The 25001-nt window shown below is 38.3% G+C and overlaps 1 protein-coding gene across 3 annotated transcripts in view; it reads left to right on the top strand.

The window, feature by feature from the left end:
• LOC126456947 (disks large 1 tumor suppressor protein) overlaps positions 1-25001 on the top strand; it is a 908459-nt gene that overhangs the window by 876267 nt on the left and 7191 nt on the right. For 2 of the 3 annotated variants that reach the window (XM_050092881.1, XM_050092882.1), the window contains 7 exons: positions 8574-8728; positions 10023-10278; positions 13657-13759; positions 16763-16807; positions 17312-17353; positions 17582-17731; positions 24712-24884. In XM_050092881.1, the coding sequence (XP_049948838.1) occupies positions 8574-8728; positions 10023-10278; positions 13657-13759; positions 16763-16807; positions 17312-17353; positions 17582-17731; positions 24712-24884 (924 nt within the window). The remainder of the gene's footprint in view (positions 1-8573; positions 8729-10022; positions 10279-13656; positions 13760-16762; positions 16808-17311; positions 17354-17581; positions 17732-24711; positions 24885-25001) is intronic. The other variant, XM_050092883.1, reaches the window with a different exon arrangement.

Raw genomic sequence — 25001 nt, forward strand, 5'->3', positions numbered from 1 at the left:
ATGCCAATTTTCCAGTTTATTTTTATTTATTAATAGGACTCGTGGACAATGAGGTCTTAAAGTTTCAAAGATGAAATCGTGTCTCAAGTGCCTGAAAAATAATTAAATGTGTAATGTGACCTTCCGGCCAAGCCCACCTCTTGAAGCAACACTTAAGTACTAGCTCCGTGAAGTGGATTACATTTACAAGGAGAGGCTTCCAGCTTGTATGCTGGATGTTTTTAAAGCCCAGTTACAGGTTTCTGGCAGATCCTGAACTTACAAAAAAGTGTGTTCATGGCAAAACAAAGAATGCAAGTGAGTCTCTAAATTCATTCATATGGAAGCGATGCCCTAAAACCACATTTTCATGTACTACAGTTGTCATAATTGCAACTTATGATGCAGTTTTAGTATTGAATGATGGGAACAGATATTGGAGAGAATGGGCTTTAAGATAGGAAGTTTCGCGCAAGACATCTTGAGAAAAATAGATTTACAGCGCCTCTCTGCCAGTGAAAAGTCAGTTGAAGATGTAGTAAAGGAACGAAGGCAGAAAACTAAAACCGAAAGAGAAGAATTGAAGGGAGAGAGGACCCCGAGTACAAATCTGGGACCTTCGGAAGAGGTTACATAAGGAAAATCGTTAGGTTGAACTTTAAAATTCAATTTCTTGAAAATTATCCTTAATTAGACTACATTCCATTATCCTTGTTTTGCTTTTGTTGATTTTCATCTTATATCCTCCTTTCAAGACACTGTCCATTCCATTCAACTGCTCTTCCAAGTCCTTTGCTGTCTCTGACAGAATTACAATGTCGTCGGCGAACCTCAAAGTTTTTATTTCTTCTCCATGAATTTTAATACCTACTCCGAATTTTTCTTTTGTTTCCTTTACTGCTTGCTCAATATACAGATTGAACAACATCGGGGAGAGGCTACAACCCTGTCTTACTCCCTTCCCAACCACTGCTTCCCTTTCATGTCCCTCGACTCTTATAACTGCCATCTGGTTTCTATACAAATTGTAAATAGCCTTTCGCTCCCTGTATTTTACCCCTGCCACCTTTAGAATTTGAAAGAGAGTATTCCAGTCAACATTGTCAAAAGCTTTCTCTAAGTCTACAAATGCTAGAAACGTAGGTTTGCCTTTCCTTAATCTTTCTTCTAAGATAAGTCGTAAGGTCAGTATTGCCTCACGTGTTCCAGTGTTTCTACGGAATCCAAACTGATCTTCCCCGAGGTTGGCTTCTACTAGTTTTTCCATTCGTCTGTAAAGAATTCGTGTTAGTATTTTGCAGCTGTGACTTATTAAGCTGATAGTTCGGTAATTTTCGCATCTGTCAACACCTGCTTTCTTTGGGATTGGAATTATTATATTCTTCTTGAAGTCTGAGAGTATTTCGCCTGTCTCATACATCTTCCTCACCAGATGGTAGAGTTTTGTCAGGACTGGCTCTCCCACGGCCGTCAGTAGTTCCAATGGAATGTTGTCTACTCCAGGGGCTTTGTTTCGACTCAGGTCTTTCAGTGCTCTGTCAAACTCTTCACGCAGTATCATATCTCCCATTTCATCTTCATCTACATCCTCTTCCATTTCCATAATATTGTTCTCAAGTACATCGCCCTTGTATAGACCCTGTATATACTCCTTCCACCTTTCTGCTTTCCCTTCTTTGCTTAGAACTGGGTTTCCATCTGAGCTCTTGATATTCATACAAGTCGTTCTCTTATCTCCAAAGGTCTCTTTAATTTTCCTGTAGGCGGTATCTATCTTACCCCTAGTGAGATAGGCCTCTACATCCTTACATTTGTCCTCTAGCCATCCCTGCTTAGCCATTTTGCACTTCCTGTCGATCTCATTTTTGAGACGTTTGTATTCCTTTTTGCCTGTTTCACTTACTGCATTTTTATATTTTCTCCTTTCATCAATTAAATTCAATATTTCTTCTGTTACCCAAGGATTTCTACTAGCCCTTGTCTTTTTACCTACTTGATCCTCTGCTGCCTTCACTACTTCATCCCTCAAAGCTACCCATTCTTCTTCTACTGTATTTCTTTCCCCCATTCCTGTCAATTGCTCCCTTATGCTCTCCCTGAATCTCTGTACAACCTCTGGTTCTTTTAGTTTATCCAGGTCCCATCTCCTTAAATTCCCACCTTTTTGCAGTTTCTTCAGTTTTAATCTACAGGTCATAACCAATAGATTGTGGTCAGAGTCCACATCTGCACCTGGAAATGTCTTACAATTTAAAACCTGGTTCCTAAATCTCTGTCTTACCATTATATAATCTATCTGATACCTTTTAGTATCTCCAAGGTTCTTCCATGTATACAACCTTCTTTGATGATTCTTAAACCAAGTGTTAGTTATGATTATGTTGTGCTCTGTGCAAAATTCTACCAGGCGGCTTCCTCTTTCATTTCTGTCCCCCAATCCATATTCACCTACTATGTTTCCTTCTCTCCCTTTTCCTACACTCGAATTCCAGTCACCCATGACTATTAAATTTTCGTCTCCCTTCACAATCTGAATAATTTCTTTTATTTCATCATACATTTCTTCAATTTCTTCGTCATCTGCAGAGCTAGTTGGCATATAAACTTGTACTACTGTAGTAGGTGTGGGCTTCGTATCTATCTTGGCCACAATAATGCGTTCACTATGCTGTTTGTAGTAGCTTACCCGCATTCCTATTTTCCTATTCATTATTAAACCTACTCCTGCATTACCCCTATTTGATTTTGTGTTTATAACCCTGTAGTCACGTGACCAGAAGTCTTGTTCCTCCTGCCACCGAACTTCACTAATTCCCATTATATCTAACTTCAACCTATCCATTTCCCTTTTTAAATTTTCTAACCTACCTGCCCGATTAAGGGATCTGACATTCCACGCTCCGATCCGTAGAACGCCAGTTTTCTTTCTCCTGATAACGACATCCTCTTGAGTAGTCCCCGCCCGGAGATCCGAATGGGGGACTATTTTACCTCCGGAATATTTTACCCAAGAGGACGCCATCATCATGTAATCATACAGTAAAGCTGCATGCCCTCGGGAAAAATTACGGCTGTAGTTTCCCCTTGCTTTTAGCCGTTCGCAGTACCGGCACGGCAAGGCCGTTTTGGTTATTGTTACAAGGCCAGATCAGTCAATCATCCAGACTGTTGCCCTTGCAACTACTGAAAAGGCTGCTGCCCCTCTTCAGGAACCACACGTTTGTCTGGCCTCTCAACAGATACCCCTCCGTTGTGGTTGCACCTACGGTACGGCTATCTGTATCGCTGAGGCACGCAAGCCTCCCCACCAACGGCAAGGTCCATGGTTCATGGGGGGGGAATTTTGTATTACGCTTACAAAATTATAATTAAAAAATTATTAAAATTCTCCTATTTGATAGAAGCTTACTAATTGCAAAGAGATTAAGTAGAGAAAATTTTGTACAAATCTCCTCAACAATTTCTAAGAATATGGTATATTTATTTTTTGAGAATAAAATTATTAAATTGCATAAAAAAGGCACAAGTAAGTAATCCAAGGACCTTAACAGTAAATGTGTTAATTTCATGTAAAGTGTGGTACCAAATTTTATTGTTGCATCTTAAAAATTCTGGATTTGAATCATCTTTTAAGTAGCGTTCGATTTTCATCACCATCGCCCCTTAAAACTAAATCACATTTCTATTTATTCAAACTGAAACTATGTCAGAGGTTTCTAGCACCAGATAATTTTGGTTGAACGTGACTCACAATGGTCCACCCATGCATCAAGTACTTAAGTTGTCACCCGTACGCATTCGTTATGAGAAACAGCTAGCTAGGTTTGTAAGTAACCAGTTACTAATTTTTCTGATCCACTTCCTTGTTTCTAACAGAACAAAAAAGAAGATTTGTGCTGTTAGAAGACAAACTTAAATCAATGAACCAATACTGGAAGAACAAGCAAAAGCAATATAGAAAACACAGCCTCAGTGTTGCAGCAGCACTTATTTTGTGTGACACAGTCACAGTCTTTTAGATGAACTTCATTTGGAATTAGTTACTCATGAGGCCTTTTTATTAAAATTTCAAAACTTTTGTCAACATAATTTTGGTGTGTAACTACTTACAGAAGTAAACTATGCACTCCAACCATACAGCTGAATTCAACTATGGTGGTACAGCATCTCTCATGACTGGTATGTGCATGCAAATGAAGGACCCCCCACTGCATGTGGAAACTGTTTCCTTGATTGCCACTTAACTTTTATTGTTTCCAGTTCTCCTAAGTTTCTGGGAAATTCGGATCCACAGAGGTGCTTCTTGGATAGCATGATGAACATCTGAAAATGTCAATGGCACAGTTGTTTGGTGTATATGTAAATCTTCTCCTACACCAGTCTTACAACCTGGATCTGCTAAATAGCACAAAAACATTTCGTTTTTTGCTTTGTTTGAAAGGTCATGCCCCTGTTCTTTCATGATTTTCGGGAAGGATGTGGTTCACCAGTCAAATAACATTTTTGTTGCTAAACCTGTATAAACTTCCACAGTTTCTCTCTTCAGTATTCCTTTGGGCTATGTATATCTTCTTTTGCCTTCCAAGCAACATAAATTCTGCTGTTTTAGTAAAAAAAACTTCAGTAAAACTTAACCTCAATGGAACGTACTGAGCTTGATGTGTGCTGCAGAGCTCATTCTAAAAGTGGAGAATGTTCTGCACTTATGAGAAACTTCTCTAGTAGGTTGCCCGTTTTATTCATATGAAATTGGAGAACATTCTTCGCATTGAGCAACTTCTCCTATCCTTTAATCCAAGGTGAGAACATTCTCAGGTGTAGTTTATTCTCAGACACACACTATTCTTGCAAACCTGAAAATTTTTTCTGAAATCATGGGAATAAAGTACATCGTGATTTTATTCATACAGCCCAAAATCCTTCAAACAATAGATCTGAGGTCTTCCCTGCAAAGAACAGCTGCCAGCATGACTAATGTAAAAGTAGAAACCCTTGGTGCAGCAAAGCAACGTAAGTCACTTAATAAGGGCCCATCACCTGGGCCAGACTGTATAGCAGTTAGCTTCCTTTTGTAGTATATGAATGAAACTGCTCCATTTTTAGCAATTGTATACAACCACTCACTTGACAAGAGATCCGAGTCTGAAGATTGGAAAGTTGAACAGGTCACACCAATAGATGAGAAAACAAATAGAAGTCAGAAGAAATATCCTAAATTATAGACTTACATCATTAACATTGATTTACAGTAGGAATTTGGAACATACAACAATGTTCCAACATTTTTCCCATGCCTGTTTAGGCAAATACTGAGCACTTTAGAATATAGGATGCACAAACAATTAAAATGCGATTACATACAATAAAATTTACACATTTCACAGATCGGTGGTGCATGAGACTTTCTTACCTTCAGCTAGCGTAAACTGTAGCAACAGGAATGCCAAGTGGCTGCAAAATTAAATAAAATAAATTTGCCGAAACTTGAGTACAGTGGATCCCGCACTTTATGGGAATAACATTGAGGTGATGACTGAGTTCCAGCATTATGAAAGATCTCAAAGAAAACAATTTATTCACACACAACCAGTACTGATTAGGGAAACAACATTCTTTTGAAACACAACTGGTTCTTTATCCAAATGAAGTCATGGGTTCTGTCGACAGGGCAGGTGAAGTTAATTCCAAATTTTTAGCTTACCAAAAGGCTTTTCACAATGTTTCTCTTAAGCACTTCTAATCAATTTGCATTCCTATGGAGTGTGCAAACAATGCTGTTGGAAGAAAATCAACTAGGTTGAAAATACTGCTCCAGTTCAAAATTTCTTGTATTATCACGACCAGTTTTGGGCTCTCATAAGCCCATCCTCAGGTGTTGCAACTGTGCTGTGGCCCCCGAGCGCCGCAGTGGACGTGTACTAGGTGCAGGGACTCCCTGTTCTGCACTCACTCACACATAGCACACTGCACCTAGAACATGTCCACTGCGGTGCTCGGGGCCCACAGCACAGTTGCGACACCTGAGGAGCCCGAAACCGGTTGTGTTAATAAAAGAAATTTACAACTGAAGCTGTATTTTCAACCTCCAGTCTATGGAGTGTGGTCGTAGATATATAACTGGATTCGTGACTTTTTGTGAGAAAGTTCACAGTTCATAGTAATAGACAAGAACTTCTAGTGGAACCGAAGTAATATCTGGCATTCCCCAAGGAAGTGTTGTAGTATTTTGCTGTTCTCTAAACTATATAAACAATTTAGAAGACAGAGAATGCAGTTCTGTACTGTCTAGAAAGTCACCAGAAGATCAAAACAAATTACCAAATAGGTTACACAAGATATCTGCCTGGTTTGAAAAGTGGCAATTGACCCCAAACAGCAAAAAGTGTGAAGTTCTCAACATGAGTATTTATTGAAAAGTTTCTGTTAAATTTGTTAGCATGATAAATAGACAACATTTCAAGATTACCCAGTCAACTAAGTTTGTAAGTATTGCAGTTACAGACAGCTTAAATTGGAATCATAACAAGCAAAATGGGCGGAGGTGAACCAAAGATAGTGGTCTAGTGTCAGAACATGTAGAAGATGGAGCATATCTCATAAAGTGACTGGCTACACTAAGTTTGTCTGACCTCATCTGGAGTACTGCTGGCAGAGAGGTTTGACAGAGGATATGGAAAAAATCCAAAGAAGGGATGCTCGTTTTATATTTTCGCAACATATAAGGGAGACTGTAACAGGTATGATAAAAAGAGTTAAAGCAGAGGCATTTTTCATCATGTAATGATTTCACAAAGTTTCACTCACAAAATCTCTGTTCCAAATGCCAAAATATTTCATTGGCTCCTCCCTACATTGTAATTAAATAAATGAGGTCAGAGTTCACCTAGAAAGATGGAGGTCTTAATTTTTGCCACATGCTATTTGAGATTGGGATGGTTAAGAAATAGTCTGAAGCTGGTTCAGCGAACCCTTTGCCAGTCACTTAAGTCTGAACTGCAGACAAACCATGTGGATTTAGTTGAATGATGCAATGGACCTACACTTAATCGGGAGCTTCATTTCAAATAGAATCAAGTATAAGGGGCAGTTAAATGAAAATGAGAGAGATGGGAAGAAGTAAGTAAACTGTTCATTATTTCAAAAGTAATCTGTTAATACATTTATCCCACTTTGAGACAGTATAGCCAGTGCCCTCATGGAAAGCCTGGGGCTGCATATGGAAACATGATTGTACCCAGGTGTGCCACTCTTCGTTCGAAACCAATTGACGGCCCCGAGTGTCTTTCTTCAGGGCTCCAAAAGTATGGAAATCACATGGGAAGAGATTGGGACAGTAAGGAGGATGCGTAAAGGCTTTCCAGTGAAATGTCTGCAACGTGGTTGAAACAACCATGGTAATGTGGCTGGGCTCTTGTCTCACAGTGTGATAAATATATTATTTATGGAGATTACTTTTGAAATAATAAACAGTTTCCAGAATGAAATTTTCACCTTGCAGTTTCAATAAATAGCTTACTTACTTTTTTCTACATCTGTCTCATTTTCACGTAACTTCTGTTGGTACAAACACCAACCCAGTTTGTCCATTCCAAATTATCAATGGTTGCAGAAGGCATCTGAAACAGGAATATTTTTCTGATGACTCTGGAACACTGCTGTGGCCACCAGGTGGTCTGTGGCACACAGCTTGGTAGCCGTAGTGTTGGACCATCAGTAGGCCGTCTAAGACCTGTCTAGTGCAGATACTAAGCAGCATTTGCATCCTTGTATTTCATGCAAAGTAATTGCTGCCATGTGTCTTACAGCATTCATTAATCTTGTAAGATAACAGTAATTAAAATTACATGGCTTGCCATCTTTGTGCAAAAAGCCTGCAAGTGAGAATAAATCAATAGTTACCAGTAAGTAGTTGTGTTTTGTCAAAATTACGTCTTGAACTGTGGTTTGTGTGGTTTCTGAATATAATTGTTATGACATCCCATTCGTGAACGGAAAACTGTTGACAATCCAAGTCTCGGAGATCTTCACAACCTTTATCAGTTAAATGGAAGAAATTTGCAGAAGACTATTTAAAATTCTTAGAAGGAACAGTACTTCACAGTACACTGGAGCATTACACTCCCATTTTTTGTTGTCTCTCGTTTCATTTATAGATGGACTACACTTATGCAAAAGTCGCCAAACTCTTCCATTCTTGTTTCCCACTGCTATTTACATGTGAATGTACAATGTCATATCACTTCATAGTATTACAAATGTTGAGACAGACGCAAGAAGTTTACTGCTATCAAAATGCTTGAATCTTGCTGTGGATAATGATCAAAAACAAGTGTCTGTCATGTGTCAACCAGGTCATAGTTCCTCTGTCAAGAAGGAACTCACAGCGTTGGACACCATGATGACTGTGGTAGTGGTTTCAATGGAAAATAGTGCTGATGACTGCATAGTCTCACCTTATTCAGATATTCATCTAAAACTCTTCCATCATTGCTTGCATATAGTTATTTCTGAAATCAGTAGTAAGATTGGTAGTTACTTGTGTATAGTTATATAAATATTTCTTTTATTAAATTATTTTTATTACATTGTTGCAGGGTGCTGGCCAGACAGTGACTATTGTGGCACAGTATCGACCTGAAGAGTACAATCGATTCGAAGCTCGGATCCATGACCTCAAACATCAGATGTCCCAGCAGATTATGTCTGGCACACTCATGAGGACATCACAGAAACGGTCATTGTATGTTCGGTAAGTAACAGCTGGCTTACATTGCAATACTTTTCTTCTTCTGTTCACTAGGAGCCAGGATTCTCAATAAAATCCTTTAGGTAATCAATTATTGTTGGCATCAGCAGTTTGTATGTAGAATGTAAATTCCATTTCTTACACAGTCAAGGGAGCAAAAGTTATCTATAATTTTTATAGAAACTAATCCGGTGTTAAGATTTGAAGGAAATAAATGCAAGGCACTGTTTGAAAAGGGAGAGATGCACATTTATAGCTCTTCTCCCATGTCATTCACTTGTTACAGAGAGCAAGCAATGAAGGAAACCAAAGAGGAATTTGGAAAAGGAATTAAAGCTGGTGCAAAAGAAATAAAAATTTGAGTTTTTCCAATGACATTGTAACTCTCTATGATGCCAAAGGATTTTGAACGTAAGTTGAATGAAATGAATAGTGTCTTGAAAAGAGACAAGATGTACATAAATAAAAGTAAAAGAAGGGTAATGGAGTGTTACTAACTTAAGTCAGGTAATACTAAAGGAATTAGAATTAGTTGACAAATTTTGGTATTGCTGTTGCAAAATAACTTACAGCAGGTGAAGCAAAGAGAACATAAAATGTAGACCGGCAGTAGGAAGTTAATCTTTCCTGAAAGGAAAAAAGAAGTATGTTAGCATCAAATATGAATTTAAATGATACGAAGCCTTTCTTGTGAGAATTTGTTTGAAGTATAGCGTTATAAGTAAGTGAAATGTTGCAGATAATATAGACAATATGAGAATAGAAGCTTTGGAAATGTGATGTTACAAGAAATGTTGAATGTTAGATGGATAGATGGAGCAGCTGGTAAATCGAACTGGGGGAGAAAGATCTTTTTGGCACAATTTTACTAAAAAAGAAAAAGGACACGTTCTGAAGCATAATGGAATGGTTCGATTGGTAATGGAGAGAAATGTGGAGAGTAAAAATTCTTGGAGAAAACAAGGCTACACTACAGTAACCAGGTTCAAATGGATATAGATTGCAAATGTCAGACAGATATGAAAATATTTGTGCAAGAGAGCCTCAAAGAGTTGCTTCAAATGAGCCTTAGAATTTGTGAGGACAATAACAACAATTACTGTTGCCATTTGTGTATTATGAATTTAGAAATGTGTATGTAGAGTGTCAATACTCTTCATTACATGTCATGATTACTTACTTTAAACGTAATAGTGTACTTTTAAATCTTCTGGCTGTGTTCAGTGATGATTACAAACTGTTCTTTTTGCTTGCAATTTTGCTCATGCTGATGTAACTCTGACATTATTGTACACAGGGCACTGTTCGATTACGACCCCAACAAAGATGATGGCCTGCCCAGTAGGGGCTTGCCATTCCATTATGGAGATATCCTGCACGTCACAAACGCGAGCGACGACGAGTGGTGGCAGGCACGCCGCGTTCTCCCTACAGGCGAGGAGGAGGGAATGGGTATCATTCCATCCAAGAGACGTTGGGAACGCAAGCAACGAGCCAGAGATCGTACTGTCAAGTTCCAGGGACATGTTCCAGGGGGACCAGGCTCTGACAAGGTTTGTTAATTTTGGATATCTTCTGCAGGAAATAACTAATGAGTGATTTACTGTTTGGAAGGTGAGGGTAGAACTACTTTGTAAAGAGGTTAGATATATTTATTGTAGATTAGGTAGGTGGCCCCAGAGCAATCCCAGACATTTGATGTCTGGCATACTATTTGATATTGGGCTTATTCAAGAACAGAGTATACATTAAATGTCTCATTGATGTTTCCTGTTTCATTCTCATCAAAATGGTGCAAAAATGTGTGCCTGCCATAATTGTTTCTTATATTTATTCCATGAGATGTAAAATAGAAACTCAAAACATTTTTATGCAGAATGTCATTTATCTTTCAGACACCCAGAAAATATTAAGGTGATCTGAAAATAAATTTTTGTCAGTGAAGATAACTTTATTTACCAACAGTGTGTATTATTTATGCCTTTGATTTGCGAAAATTGAAAGTAATTCCTTCAGTCCTCTAAAAATGTGAAAAATTCTGTTTAATTTATGACATTTTTCACAGCATAATTTAAAGAATGACAGTTTTGTAATAATTTAATTAATGAGAAGACTGCTGTTAGAGTGTAAAACTGACACACATTATGACTAGTGGGATATTTGGAACTCGAAAATCATTCTTAACTAAAATGTATCTAGTAATGGAAAGTAAACAGTGGAAGTGAGAGCTTTTTCACAAGTTTGTTTCCTTCTCGTTTCAGCTGGCATAACCACAAATAGTATTAAGCAAGTTGTTAATTCAGCGTAAAAAATTAAGGTTATAGGAGATTTATTAATGTGTGTCTTCACTATTTCCACAGCCCTGAAGGTTTTCTTTCTTTACAGTGTTTATGTAGCACAATGACTGAATGATAAATGAAGGAGGCCTTTTAACGTGCCTTACGATGATGATAAAAGAAATTATGCTAACACTGTTTTTGTGCACATTACTTGAATAACTGACCTGGTCCTCTTCTCCAGGTACTCTGAATAGCTTGCTGCCTAGAGTTCATCATAAAACACAAGAACACTACTTATAGCACCTGAAGGAGACAGGTCAGATGCTGAAATAGTGTGCACAGAAATAAACTTCTCAGTGTGACTAGAAACCAAAAAACATCTGAGAAAAATGTCAGAAATCGCATCTATTAATCTTCTAAGTAAGCTAGTTGTTGTGATGTTGAAACTTATTTACTTCCTTCATGTAACTGGTGACAGTGGGATATTGGACCTAGTTTCTGATATCCTGTTTATATTTGTGCAAATAATTTGTGAAAAAAAAAATTTTCCCTGTTAGGGATTTTAGCTTATTACACAGAAAAAAATATGATTGGAATCTTTTCAGCTAAATGGCATATCACACACAGTTGCTGTGTGTGATAATTTACATGATAGTGTTATTAACATTTTGCTTTGAAAATGCAAAATGAATAGTCACATATTGTAAAGATTAAAATTGCTTTCCTGTTTAATTTTCTTGGGCCAATACTACAGCATTCAAGACAGGGGTATAAATTGTTTTGCATTATTTTATGACTCTTTATTTGTATTGTTTAGTGAGCTAACATATGAGATGGAATCCAAAATTTTTGGGACTGCTGGTGCCATCTGGAAAGTGAGTAGTAGAGCTTTGCACCACTAGGTGGTCAGAGATGCATATCTGATGAGTCAGTGTGTGGAGTGGCATTTAGATGGGAGGATGTGTTGCGTGTCCTCAGTGGTTTCCGTAATACTCTTGTGTTTGGTGTGTGGCGATTTTATGATGGATCCGTGAACAGAACAGCGTCAGACCGCAGCTGATGATCCAACCTTCTTGTAACAGGTTATCACCGGCGTTGAGAGCTGGACTTAAGATTATGACCCAGAGATGAAGCAACAGTCGTCCCAGTGGAAGAGCCCGGGCTCTCAAAGTCCGAAAAAAGTGAGACAGATGAAGAGCAAAGTGAAGAGTGTGATCATAATTTTCTTTGATACCAAGGGAATTGTGCTCAAAGAATTAGTCCTACCCAACAAAACAGTGAATTCCATGTACTACTGTGACATTTCGCTACAGTTTCGTGAATACGTGTGGCGACAACGGCCTGAACTTTGGCGTCAAGGGAACTGGCTGCTGTGTCACAACAATGCGCCCTGTCACACGTCCTTGCTCACCAGGACCTTTTTGGTAAAAAACAACATGGCGGTTGTACCCCACCCACCGAACTCTCCAGATTTGGCACCTTGCATCTTCGTGCTATTCCCAAAACTGAAACTCGAGTTGAAAGGCCGTTGGTTTGACACTCCAGACAGGATTCAAGAAACATCACTGGCGGTGATAAACACCCTCAAAGAAAAAGTTTTACCAGTGGCAGAAGTGCTGGGACGTGTGTGTACATGCGAATGGGAACTACTTAGAGGGTATGGTGACCATTAGTCCAAAAATATGGTTTTCAACAGAAGGCAGCACCAGTCCTGAAAATTTTGGATAGCACCTCGTACTTTGCTAATTTCCATTCTGTCATGTCATATTGACTTATATTCTGGGAGACATTACCTTGATGAAGGAGGTTTTCATTGCATAAAACTGTGCCATATGAATAATCCAGTTGTCATGCAAGTTCATGTTGTAGACAACTATTTTAAGAGTTGGGTATTTTGACTAAAGTATCATAATCATCATCTTTTACAGCTTACCACCACTGGCAGGTATGCTTGGAATACAAGCCTCTCCTTCCTCCGCACTCTTCCTATCACCTCTCTGTCACTAGTCTGACCCAGTATTCTCCTCCCAACTGAATGCTTTCTCCCACTTGTCTCTTGGCCTTCCTCTTGGTCTCAATCATATTACTCATTCTTCTCTTGTAGGGGTTCCTCCTGTGTGTATCGTTCTAAACCTTTCATTTGTCAGCTTTTACATTTTTATTACACCTATCCAACTTTTGAAATCATCAGTTGCTTGCATCTTACTTTTCCACTTTCTCTCATGACCAAGGTTTCTGCTCTGTACACTTTGTATGTAGTGTGAACTGTAAATCACTTCTTACTTTTTGGGGGACATTCTTGTTCCACATAATGAGCCTTCCTTTCCCTTAACTCCTGATCATTTCTTCCATTTTCCTGTAGCATCAAGGTGCATGTTTTCTTTCATGAAATTTGTTGTATATAACCCATTAATGTTAAGGAGTAACTTTTATGAAATTAAATATTAATTTCTGTTATGTGAATTGTTGCAGCTATATTAAAATACTAATTAGCTTAATAACCTGTTAATTCAGTTGTTTTACATTACAATGTTACTGTGTGCAACTGACTTGTGAACCATGCAACCAGCTGATTAACCAAGGAATTTTATGTAGCTAACTCTGCAGTGAGCGTATGCACTGTTACTGATTAGGGAATGTTTCATTTTACAGCAGTCGACACTAGACAGAAAAAAGAAGAACTTCTCCTTCAGTAGAAAGTTCCCATTTATGAAGAGTAAAGATGACAAGTCAGAGGATGGTTCAGATCAAGAACGTGAGTACACTTTATTCTGGTATGAGATTCACCCCATTAGCTGCAGTAGGGGCTTCCCCCCTCTCTTTCTTCCAGAGGAATGTGACAGCATTTATAAAAAACAGTTGTAGATTTTGCATAGCTACTTTGTCTCGCAGGTAGTTAAAGGAGGTAGATACTGTTCCCATTCTACCTGTGTTGAAGTCTTGACTAACATTTTCCAGCAAGTACAATCTGTTTTCTGGTATTGTTTCCCGAGTGTTGTTTGTTGTATTTAAGTGCATTTTTCCCTATGTTTTTGACAATAGCATGAAGCATGAAAATAACATAAACTTGTAAGATGTACTGCAAGGAAAATATGTGGGAAGGACTTGTTAAAATAAGACTTTTCTCCAAAAGAAGTCATTTGGAACAAAGCACACAGTACTACAGATTCATTTTTAGGATTGTTGTAAATAGTTCATGATATATGCCAGGAGATAGATAAATAAGTTAGGAAAGGCAGGGAAACCAATGAATTATGCGCAGAATGAGAATTGTTTGAGTGAAGATTTCTGTGCTCCATAGCTTGAAACTCTTTGCCTTTCTTCTTGCAACTGTGGAATTTGTTTTACATTGCACAACCAATTTCTTCCATTTTCATGGCTGAGAATCTTTATACGAGGTGCGGCTAGAAAAAAACCGGATTGATGCTGGAAAAAACATTTATTTACAATTATTTACAATTTCATGTTATCTCCTTCAATGTCCTCTCCTCCTCGGACTCTACACCGCTCCATACGAATTTTCCACTGTTCATAGCAATGCTGCAGATCATTTTCGGTAAGTCCATACATTACTTCCGTTGCTTTTTCTTTTACTGCTTCAACAGTCTCAAATCTAGTTCCTTTCAAAGCTGACTTGACTTTAGGGAAAAGAAAAAAGTCACAGGGGGCCAAATCAGGTGAGTAGGGTGGATGATCTAAGATGTGAATGTTGTGTTTTGCCAAAAACGTCTTCACTGACAACGCACTGTGAGCTGGGGCATTGTCTTGGTGAAGGATCCATGACTTTTTTCTCCACAAATCGTTCCGTTTTCTCCGTACTCGCTCACGTAGGGTAGCCAGAACGCTAATGTAGTAATGCTGATTCACTGTTTGTCCCTCTGGTACCCAATCAATGTGCACAATCCCTTTGATGTCAAAAAAAAAACAATCATCATTGCCTTGAATTTCGATTTTGACATTCGTGCTTTTTTTTGTCGTGGAGAACCAGGAGTTTTCCAATGCATCGATTGGCGTTTAGTTTCGGGATCGTAAGTAAAAAAACCACGATTCATCGCAAGTAATAACATTTTGTAAGAAGGTGGGATCACTTTCAGTGTTTTCCAGGATGTCAGAACAAATCATTCTTTGGCGTTCCTTCTGTTCAATTGTGAGACACTTTGGAACCATTTTTGAACACACTTTGTTCATGTTGAAACTTTCATGAAGAATCTGCCTAACACTTTCCTTGTCAACTCCTGTTAACTCAGACACTGCTCTGATTGTTAAACGGCGATCTTGTCGAACAAGTTTACCGATTTTTTTCAATGTTTGCATCAGTTTTTGCTGACAATGGTCTGCCAGTGCGAGTGTCATCACTGGTGTCTTCGCGGCCATCTTTAAATCGTTTAAACCACTCAAACACCTGTGTTCATGATAAACAATCATCGCCGTACACTTGTTGTAACATTACAAACGTTTCACTTGCAGATTTTCCTAGTTTGAAACAAAATTTGATGTTAACACGCTGTTCTTTCTGTACACTCAACATTTTCCGACGCACAGACAAAACGTCAACTACTTAAAACAGACGCCACGGGCAGACTGAGTGCAGGAGGCAGATGAAACTCGAGCAGTAGGCGGAACGAGAGTCACGTGACAGGCCATGCGACTTTCAGCCTTATTGCATTCGTTTTATTGTTTCACCAGTACTAGTCCGGTTTTTTTCTAGCCACACCTCGTATAGCATCGAAGTTTAATTTTGAAATTATCAAATATGGAAATGCTGTTCTCTGTGAACAAATACATTATACCAGGATCGTTAATATCAGTATTACACCATTCTATAAAGAAAGTTGCACATTCTGTCTTTCATTTGCTTATTTTGAATTTTCTGATACCTTCCAAAGGAAACTGACTGACAAAAAGTTGTCTTTATCACTGCAATTCAGTGTAAAACTTCAAAGATTCTGAGTGATAGAAGAAATGGGTTTTTTTATAATCTGTGGAAGAATGTGGTGTTAATTAGTGATATGAGTATTTTACATTGGCTCAGTACTTTTTCTTCATCAGATGCAATTACGCACATAATTTGTTCCATATCTATGATTTTGACTGCTGTTTAGTCAGACCTGAAATGTACTATTCCTAGATGTCCATTGCTCTACAGGGCATTTTCTAGCTGCACATATTTTGTTCAGAGTTGATAATCAGTTTGGGTATAATGGAAATGACAAGTACTTCTCACATTGTTATTGTCTGTTGCTTTCTTATGTACATTATTTCCATATTATTATGTTTTCTACATGTACATAAATATTACAGAAAATGTAAATGTTTTCAAAGTACAAAGGAATTTTAAACATTCTTCAGTTTTTGTTGGGAACTGAAATAGTAGAGGAAAACAGTTATTATTTGTAGAGAATGTGCATACTCATTTTATCTCAAATAATTACTGTCAATACATCTTACAGTTTATGAAATGTTTTGCTAGATAGTAGAAGTCTCTTAACTGTTAGCATGGAGCTGTGGTTTTTGGGTTCTGCATTTTTCCTTTTACTTGTAAAAGTTGAACTGTGTAAGGAAAGACACATGTTTGTGCAGAACTGCTACTACAGAGGTTAAGACTCAAGTAAGCATTTTATGTAATGGTAATGAAGTAATGTTCATTGTCTGTGGCATGTTATCTAATACTATTTATTGTATGCTGTTGCCAGTTAATGTTTGCTTCCCATTGTTTTTGTTATGAAATGATGTTTATTGTTCTCTGTCTGTGCTGTAGCTTCTCCAACCACTCCCAACAACGAGGGTGATCCTAATAACATGCGTAAGTATTCTTTCCTGTGCCGGGATGATGGTGTGCATGGTATTTGTGTTGCCTGTTTGTATGTGGAAATTTGTGTAGTTTGTTTGATCTTGTCTACAGTCACTAATTTGTTTGGTACGTTTTAAGAGATTCTGAAAATTATCTTGACAGTCTTTTGTAGCCTTATTCATAGTAAATTTCTTTTAGTGGGTCATACTTTTTGAACATATTTATAGGATTCAGTATTATCTGTTTAGATTACATGCAAGTACTCTTGTGAAAGCAAACAGCTGTAGACAGAACAGTCTGACAGAAAAGTTTATCATTCATGGTACCTGTTAATAGCATAGATACATGTGATACAAACTACCATTACTTTCAATCTGAAAAACAAAGATTCATCAATCACTGGATGACACTGTAAATGAGAGGCGTTTAATTACAAAGAATGTACCTATATTTGATTTAATTGCTCTTTGTTATATTTTACAGATTTCTCACTTAATTGTGTCAATTTTGTTTCAGCATTCATGCTGTGCTACACTCAAGATGACACTCACACAGAAGGTATTAGTCACTGTTTACTAAGTAGTTAAAACTGACGTAACCTCCTCTGTTGTTGAAAACCTTGATCCATGGCAGCCTTGCTTGTCTTCCCTGTGGACCATTCCTTGCATGCTTATCCTTGGCTTTGGAGCTAGTGTTGCTTAATATATTACATCAATTGATTGAAAGATTTAATTAGTTGTTGTTTGGAGTATGTTGAAAATTTTGTAACATTTGATTCTGTTACAGGAGGAGAAGAATCTGTGCTGTCGTACGAGCCAGTACAACAGCTTCAGATACAGTACACGAGGCCTGTTATTATACTTGGTCCACTGAAAGACAGAGTGAACGATGATCTGATTTCAGAATTCCCTGATAAGTTTGGCAGCTGTGTGCCTCGTAAGTACTGAAGATGTAGCACTTCTTACTGTTTGATATTGTTAATGAAGGAAAGAAAATTAGGTTTTAACATCTCATTCACATCGGGGTCATTAGCACAAAATATCTCAAACAAATACATTAAAATGTTTACTTACTGGTTATAATTTCTATAAAGTAAAATCAGTCATAACTTCTAGCTTTGGTGAAATGTGCATCTAAATTTTTGTCTGTTTGTGAATGACTAGGTGTACATATTTAAAAGGTTGTCATGCTTGTCATACTTTTATGGTTTGAAACTGAGTGATAAAAAAGTGGTGATTGGTGACCTTTTGACTAGAATGTCTGCTTTTGCAAAAACTTCAGTGACACTTTTTTTAATGGCTTTTGCTTTTTTCTCATTTGGCTGTATTGCAACTGTCAAAAAATGATTGTTCCTGTTGAGGAGCAGCAGCATTTTTCCAACCAGTGAACGGAGAGCTTATCCGACTGAAGGTGTTTCTCGGCATTATTTTTCTTGTCCCTCCAACTCAATAATTACAAAACCGGCAGAATACTGGTTTTGACCTTTGGTTAGCATTCATAATTGTGTGACTCATACTTGACAACACTACAGGTACTTTGTGTAGAAGTTTAAGTAGAACCAGAAATAACTCTATTCGTTGGGGAGAGCTTCGGCATGGTTGAATTACATCAACAGGTTGTTTTGTCTGATTGTGAAGTGCAAAGTGCAGACACTGTGAACTGGCAGTCAGCCATGAGCGAGCATAAACAAACCACCAGACAGGAGAGCAACAGTGTGGGGAAACCATCCCTGCCTCCCTGTTGCAGGGCAGCAAGCCTGCACCTGCCTGTGTTTTTCTTTTTAGTGAAAGTGGAACTGGCTCTCGGTCATTCAGATTGCCAATCCCTTTTGGTGCTGTGAAGTTTGTAACCAAACTCCGAGGTGGACCAAGATAAGTCTTCTCACTCATTTCAAAATAAGAAAAGAAAACAATGCACAGTACAAAGCATTCAGTAACGGCTACCACACAATTGCTTGCTGAGCTTTGTAGTGCCCTACTGCTAATAGTATTTGATGAAACCACGGAACCACAGTCCAAAACATCCACCACCTAAAACTGCCATGTTAAAGTGTTCGCATTGTACCAACTTCTGAAATTATGCTAGCAGACAAACATAAACATTTCCTTGCCTCTGTACATGCAGTAATGATTCTAATCTTATCTTCATGATTCCTATGTGAGCAATATTTAAAGCCGATTCTTGAAACTTTCTCAGGATAGTCTGCATCTGGCTTCAAGAGTCTGGCAGTTTACTTTGATCAATATCTCTGACGCTCTCCCATGGATTAAAGAAACCTGTGACCAGTCATGCTGCCCTTCTGTATATATATTCAGTATTCCCTGTTAGTCCTATCTGACCGATTCCTACAGTGACTCATTAATGTTATAGTCCTAGGATACTACCTTTTTTTTTTTTTTTTAAAGTGCAAAATTTTACGTTTCTGAACATTCAAAGCAAGTTGCCAATCTCTGCATCATGTTGGAGCCTTATCAAGATCTGACTGAATCTATATGCATCTTCTCTGAGATAGTACTTCATTATAGATAACTGCATCATCTGCAAAAAGCCTGATTTTACTATTGCCTGTGAGGTCATCAATATACAACATGAACAGCAAGGGTCCCACTGCACCTCCCCAGGGGCACACCCAAAGTTAGTTTTACATCTGATGATGACTCTCCATCCAAGATAACATGCTTTGTCCTCCCTACCAAAACATCCTCAATCCAGTCACAAATTTCACTAGATACCCCATATTATCATACTTTTGACAGTGATGCTGGTTGTCATTGAGGAGGTCATACTGTTAGAGATACCTCATTATGTCCCCTTCTTGTAGACAGGTGTAACCTGTGCCTTTTTCCAAGAACTGGGCACAATTTTTTGATCAAGGAATCTACAATAGATTATAGTTAGAAGAGGGGCTAACTCAGCCACATATTCAGTATAGAATCTGACAGGGATTCCATCAGGGTCTGGAGCTTTGTTCAGTTTTAACAATTTATCTGTTTCTCGACACCACTGGCATTAATACATATTTCATTCATCTTTCAGCTGTATGAGGATTAAATTGAAGCAATTCTCATGGGTTTTCCTTTGTAAAGGAGCATTTGAAAATGGATTAAGCATTTCAGCTTTTGCTTTGCTACCCTCGATTTCAGTTCCTGTTTCGTTCGCTAGGGACTGGACACTAACTTTGGTGCTACGAACAGTCTTTACATATGACCAGAATTTCTTTGGATTTTGTGAAATGTCATTTGACAATATTCTGCTACAGTAGTCACTGAAGTCATAATGCATTGCTCTCTTGACAGCTAAATGTGTTTCACTCAACATCTCTTTATCTTCAACCCTATGCTTTGTTTTACACCTGCTACACAGTAATCTCTTTTTCTTTAGAAGGTTCTTTACAGTGACCGTGTACCATGAAGGTTTCCTCCCATTATGAACTATTCTACGGAGTATATATCTAACCAGTGCATGATCAACTATTCTTTTAAGCTTGAGCCATAGTTCCTCTACGTGCTCCTGCCCTGTGCTGAAAGTTTCAAGTTTCTTATTGAGGTATGATCTTACTGATTTTTTATTTGGTTACTGAACATATATATATTTCTGCTTGTTTTAGCTGCTCTCTGTACTTTAATAATTTTTGCTGACAACTGTGTCATGGTCACTGATACCAGTTTCAATGTGGACATACTAAAAGATGTCAGGTTTATTTGTTGCCATGTCATGAGTGGGGTTCCTAACTATCTGTTCTAGATAGCTTTCAGAGAAGGCATTTAGTAAAGTTTCACAGGATGTCTTATCACACCCACCGCTAACAAAACTGTAATTTTCCCAGTTAATTGTTGGATGACTAAAGTCTCCACCCATGATTACGGTATGATTGGGGAAATTATGGACAAGTAAACTGAGGTTTTCTCTAAAGTTTTTGGCCATGTTAGGAGATTAGTCTGATGGGCAATAAAAGGATCCAATTATCATTTTATACCCATTCCTGATACTGACAGTACCTCATCTCCATTTCCCATTTTCCTCTGCTTTCAATATACACGTAAATTTTCCCCAAAAATCTCACTGGTTTTTGTAAGCACTTCAAACTCTGGCACTTTGTTACGAATGCTTCGACAATTTACTTCTAGGATTTTAATACTCACACCAGTGGGAGGCATTTCTTTCACTCTTACACCGATACCTTTGGGTTTCCTACAGCTATCATTTGGGTTGGATGGAGAGTCATCTTGTCTAAAATACCCTTGTGCATCCCACACACAATCAGCTACCTGAGTAGCAGCTTCTGATGTGTGGTGCTAACCTGAAATATTAAGGGGGACCCTACAGTTGTCAACCTTATGACCCAAGTCCAGGAAGTTGCAGTCTATTGCTTGTCGCAGAACCTTCAAAACCTCTGGTTCAGTCCTTCCACTTGACACAGAACCAAAGGGTGACAATCAGTTCTGAGGACACAGTAATCTCTTTTTCTTTAGAAGGTTCTTTACAGTGACCGTGTACCATGAAGGTTTCCTCCCATTATGAACTATTCTACGGAGTATATATCTAACCAGTGCATGATCAACTATTCTTTTAAGCTTGAGCCATAGTTCCTCTACGTGCTCCTGCCCTGTGCTGAAAGTTTCAAGTTTCTTATTGAGGTATGATCTTACTGATTTTTTATTTGGTTACTGAACATATATATATTTCTGCTTGTTTTAGCTGCTCTCTGTACTTTAATAATTTTTGCTGACAACTGTGTCATGGTCACTGATACCAGTTTCAATGTGGACATACTAAAAGATGTCAGGTTTATTTGTTGCCATGTCATGAGTGGGGTTCCTAACTATCTGTTCTAGATAGCTTTCAGAGAAGGCATTTAGTAAAGTTTCACAGGATGTCTTATCACACCCACCGCTAACAAAACTGTAATTTTCCCAGTTAATTGTTGGATGACTAAAGTCTCCACCCATGATTACGGTATGATTGGGGAAATTATGGACAAGTAAACTGAGGTTTTCTCTAAAGTTTTTGGCCATGTTAGGAGATTAGTCTGATGGGCAATAAAAGGATCCAATTATCATTTTATACCCATTCCTGATACTGACAGTACCTCATCTCCATTTCCCATTTTCCTCTGCTTTCAATATACACGTAAATTTTCCCCAAAAATCTCACTGGTTTTTGTAAGCACTTCAAACTCTGGCACTTTGTTACGAATGCTTCGACAATTTACTTCTAGGATTTTAATACTCACACCAGTGGGAGGCATTTCTTTCACTCTTACACCGATACCTTTGGGTTTCCTACAGCTATCATTTGGGTTGGATGGAGAGTCATCTTGTCTAAAATACCCTTGTGCATCCCACACACAATCAGCTACCTGAGTAGCAGCTTCTGATGTGTGGTGCTAACCTGAAATATTAAGGGGGACCCTACAGTTGTCAACCTTATGACCCAAGTCCAGGAAGTTGCAGTCTATTGCTTGTCGCAGAACCTTCAAAACCTCTGGTTCAGTCCTTCCACTTGACACAGAACCAAAGGGTGACAATCAGTTCTGAGGACAATGCTGCAATTTGTGAGCTTCGTTGAAACTCCACACGCAAGGCCAGTGTTCTCAACCCTCTCCGCCAGTTGCTGGAATGACCCAAGAATGACCTTGGAGCCCAAACAACAGGCATCATTTGTTCCAATATGCACCACAATCAGCAGCTGGTTGCACTCTGTTCCCTCAATGACTACCAGAATAGCCTCTTAAACTTGCTGAAGGAGGCCCCCAGGCATACACACTGAGTGCACCTGGCATTCCCTTGCTGCCATTTCCCTAAGGGGTAACATCATCTGCTGCGCATTCAAACTGCTGACAATTAATAGACCCGTACACTTTTGCGTTCGCCTCCTACTGACATCAGACAAAACAGGTTTCCCCAAAACAGGTGAAGTGAGTCCCACCGGCTCAGTTTCAGTGAAAGACATGGGGGTTAGTACAACACCCTGAGTCCTCCCTGGTCCCCATCTACCCTGTACAGGACACCTAGATCTACTATTGACACGTCACTCACACTTAAGTGGACAGGTAATGACAGATCCTGTACTTTCTGCAGAGGAGATAGGATCCACAGGAGAAGGCAGTACTTTGAGTATCTCTGGTACAGTTATCACAGGTAAGCAACTCTTGGGAGCTCTTTCAACACACCAATTCGCATAAGCTGCCAATTGTTTAACAGTTGTCAGAGCAATTTCCAGCTGCATACGAATGCCATCCAACTCGTGCCATGTTTGAGAACAGCATTCACAGTGGGCCTGCATTTTGGCTGTTGCAGTGTATCACAAGGCATTGAACAAATAACATTAAATTAAACCTGCTGGTTGTCTCACAATTTGTTGGGCTAAAAAGTTGCTAATTCCTTATAGGAATTGAAGCAGATACACAAAACAAGATTTCTATAAAGCAGCACAAAAACCTTTGGTAAAAATTACTAGTTTCCTAAAACACTGTTATTTTTAGTGTAAACAAACATGAAAATAGAGTTAATTTATGATAAATGCAGATAATATATAGGACTGTTCCTCTTTAAGGGAAAACTATATGTAACACAATATGTTAGTTAGAAAATAATCTGCTACAGTAACTAAATCACAAACAGTGATTTGTTAAAAGTTGCTCATAGATTATGCAAAGGACAATGGTAGCTTCCAAAAATTCTCAGAAACTGACGTTTATTTGTCCTGATATACAATGAAATTCATGTGTGATGTATACTTTGGCTGGAGGGTTGCAACTTTGTGAAGTGTCTCATAATGAGAATGAATTAAATTTGTATTGAATGTCGAAATAAGTATAGCTGTGATGACTGTCTTTGTCTCCATGTGGTGTTTTTATTTTTTTACACCATTGTGGCATTGGATTTTAAACTGTTGTTCTTGGGAATTAACAGTGGGACTAAATATGCACTGAGAATTCTTCTTCATAACATTACATGTAATCCAATATTACCAAGGCGTGCTGTCGCCTGACTCACTATATTACAAAAACCTTTTGATCAAGCAACATTTAAGTGACTTAAATTTAATTGTGATAATCTTTAATTCAAGGCATTCCTTACCAAGCTTTCATGCCCAGATTCTCCAGTGAATCCTGTAGTAGTGACAAGCAGTCATGCATGGAGTGTCTTGTCAGCAGGCCCAAGTAATAATTATTACCAATGAAGCCACCTGACATACTGTGGGAAACTCGGTCATTTTTTTACACACTTACACATTTTTGGAATCATTATGTTTTCAAATGGTGAACTTCTCAGGTATCTTTTTTTTCTTCTTCCTCTCTCTTTTCTCATCCACATCTATATTTCACAAGCCACCATACAGTGTGTGGTGGAGGGTACTAGTGTCACTTTCCCCTTTTCCCGTTTCAGCCAGGAATGGTTCGCAGGAAGAACAATTTCTGGTAAGCCCCCATGTGAGCTTCACTCATTCTGATTTTACCTTCGTGGTTTTTCAATTCAATTTCAATAGCACTAGGCTTTGAGCTGCTGTGTATAACTTACTTGTGTGGACAAGTTTCATAAAAAGTTAGTTTTCTGTTACATTGTGGTAGCAGACATTCGGCTAAGCAACGTATAGATATGCACATGATGGCATTTTTGAATTCTGATAATTTTACTATAGTAGGGCAACAAAACATTAACTTATCCATATTGAATCGTGGCTCTTCTGACTGTGAGTTCACATTTTGGTACATCAGTATTGAATTGTTCTCTGATTTAATGATATAAAGTAATAACTGAAGGCTGACTCTGATAGACATTGGCGGATCTTGCTGAAACATTCTAAACAAAACCAGAATACTGATAAAATTTTTTCTGTTGCTTTTCACAACAGAGGTTTCATTGCTCCTTTTTAAGTATTGCCAGTCAACATTGTATTGTCTTAATTTGCAGACACGACAAGACCCAAACGAGAATATGAAGTGGATGGAAGGGACTATCACTTTGTGGCATCTAGAGAACAAATGGAACGTGACATCCAAAACCATTTATTCATAGAAGCTGGACAATACAATGATAATCTCTATGGCACATCAGTTGCCTCCGTGAAAGAAGTTGCTGAAAAGGTTTGTTCAAATAGTATTCCACATATGCATATTAACTGTGCCATTCACAATATGGGAGATTGTCAATATCGGTGTTGCATTGTGAGTTTTTTCAGTTTCATTTTTTATAGTGTTCTT

This window comes from Schistocerca serialis, chromosome 2, assembly GCF_023864345.2.
Source record: "Schistocerca serialis cubense isolate TAMUIC-IGC-003099 chromosome 2, iqSchSeri2.2, whole genome shotgun sequence".
Taxonomy (NCBI): Eukaryota; Metazoa; Arthropoda; class Insecta; order Orthoptera; family Acrididae; genus Schistocerca; species Schistocerca serialis.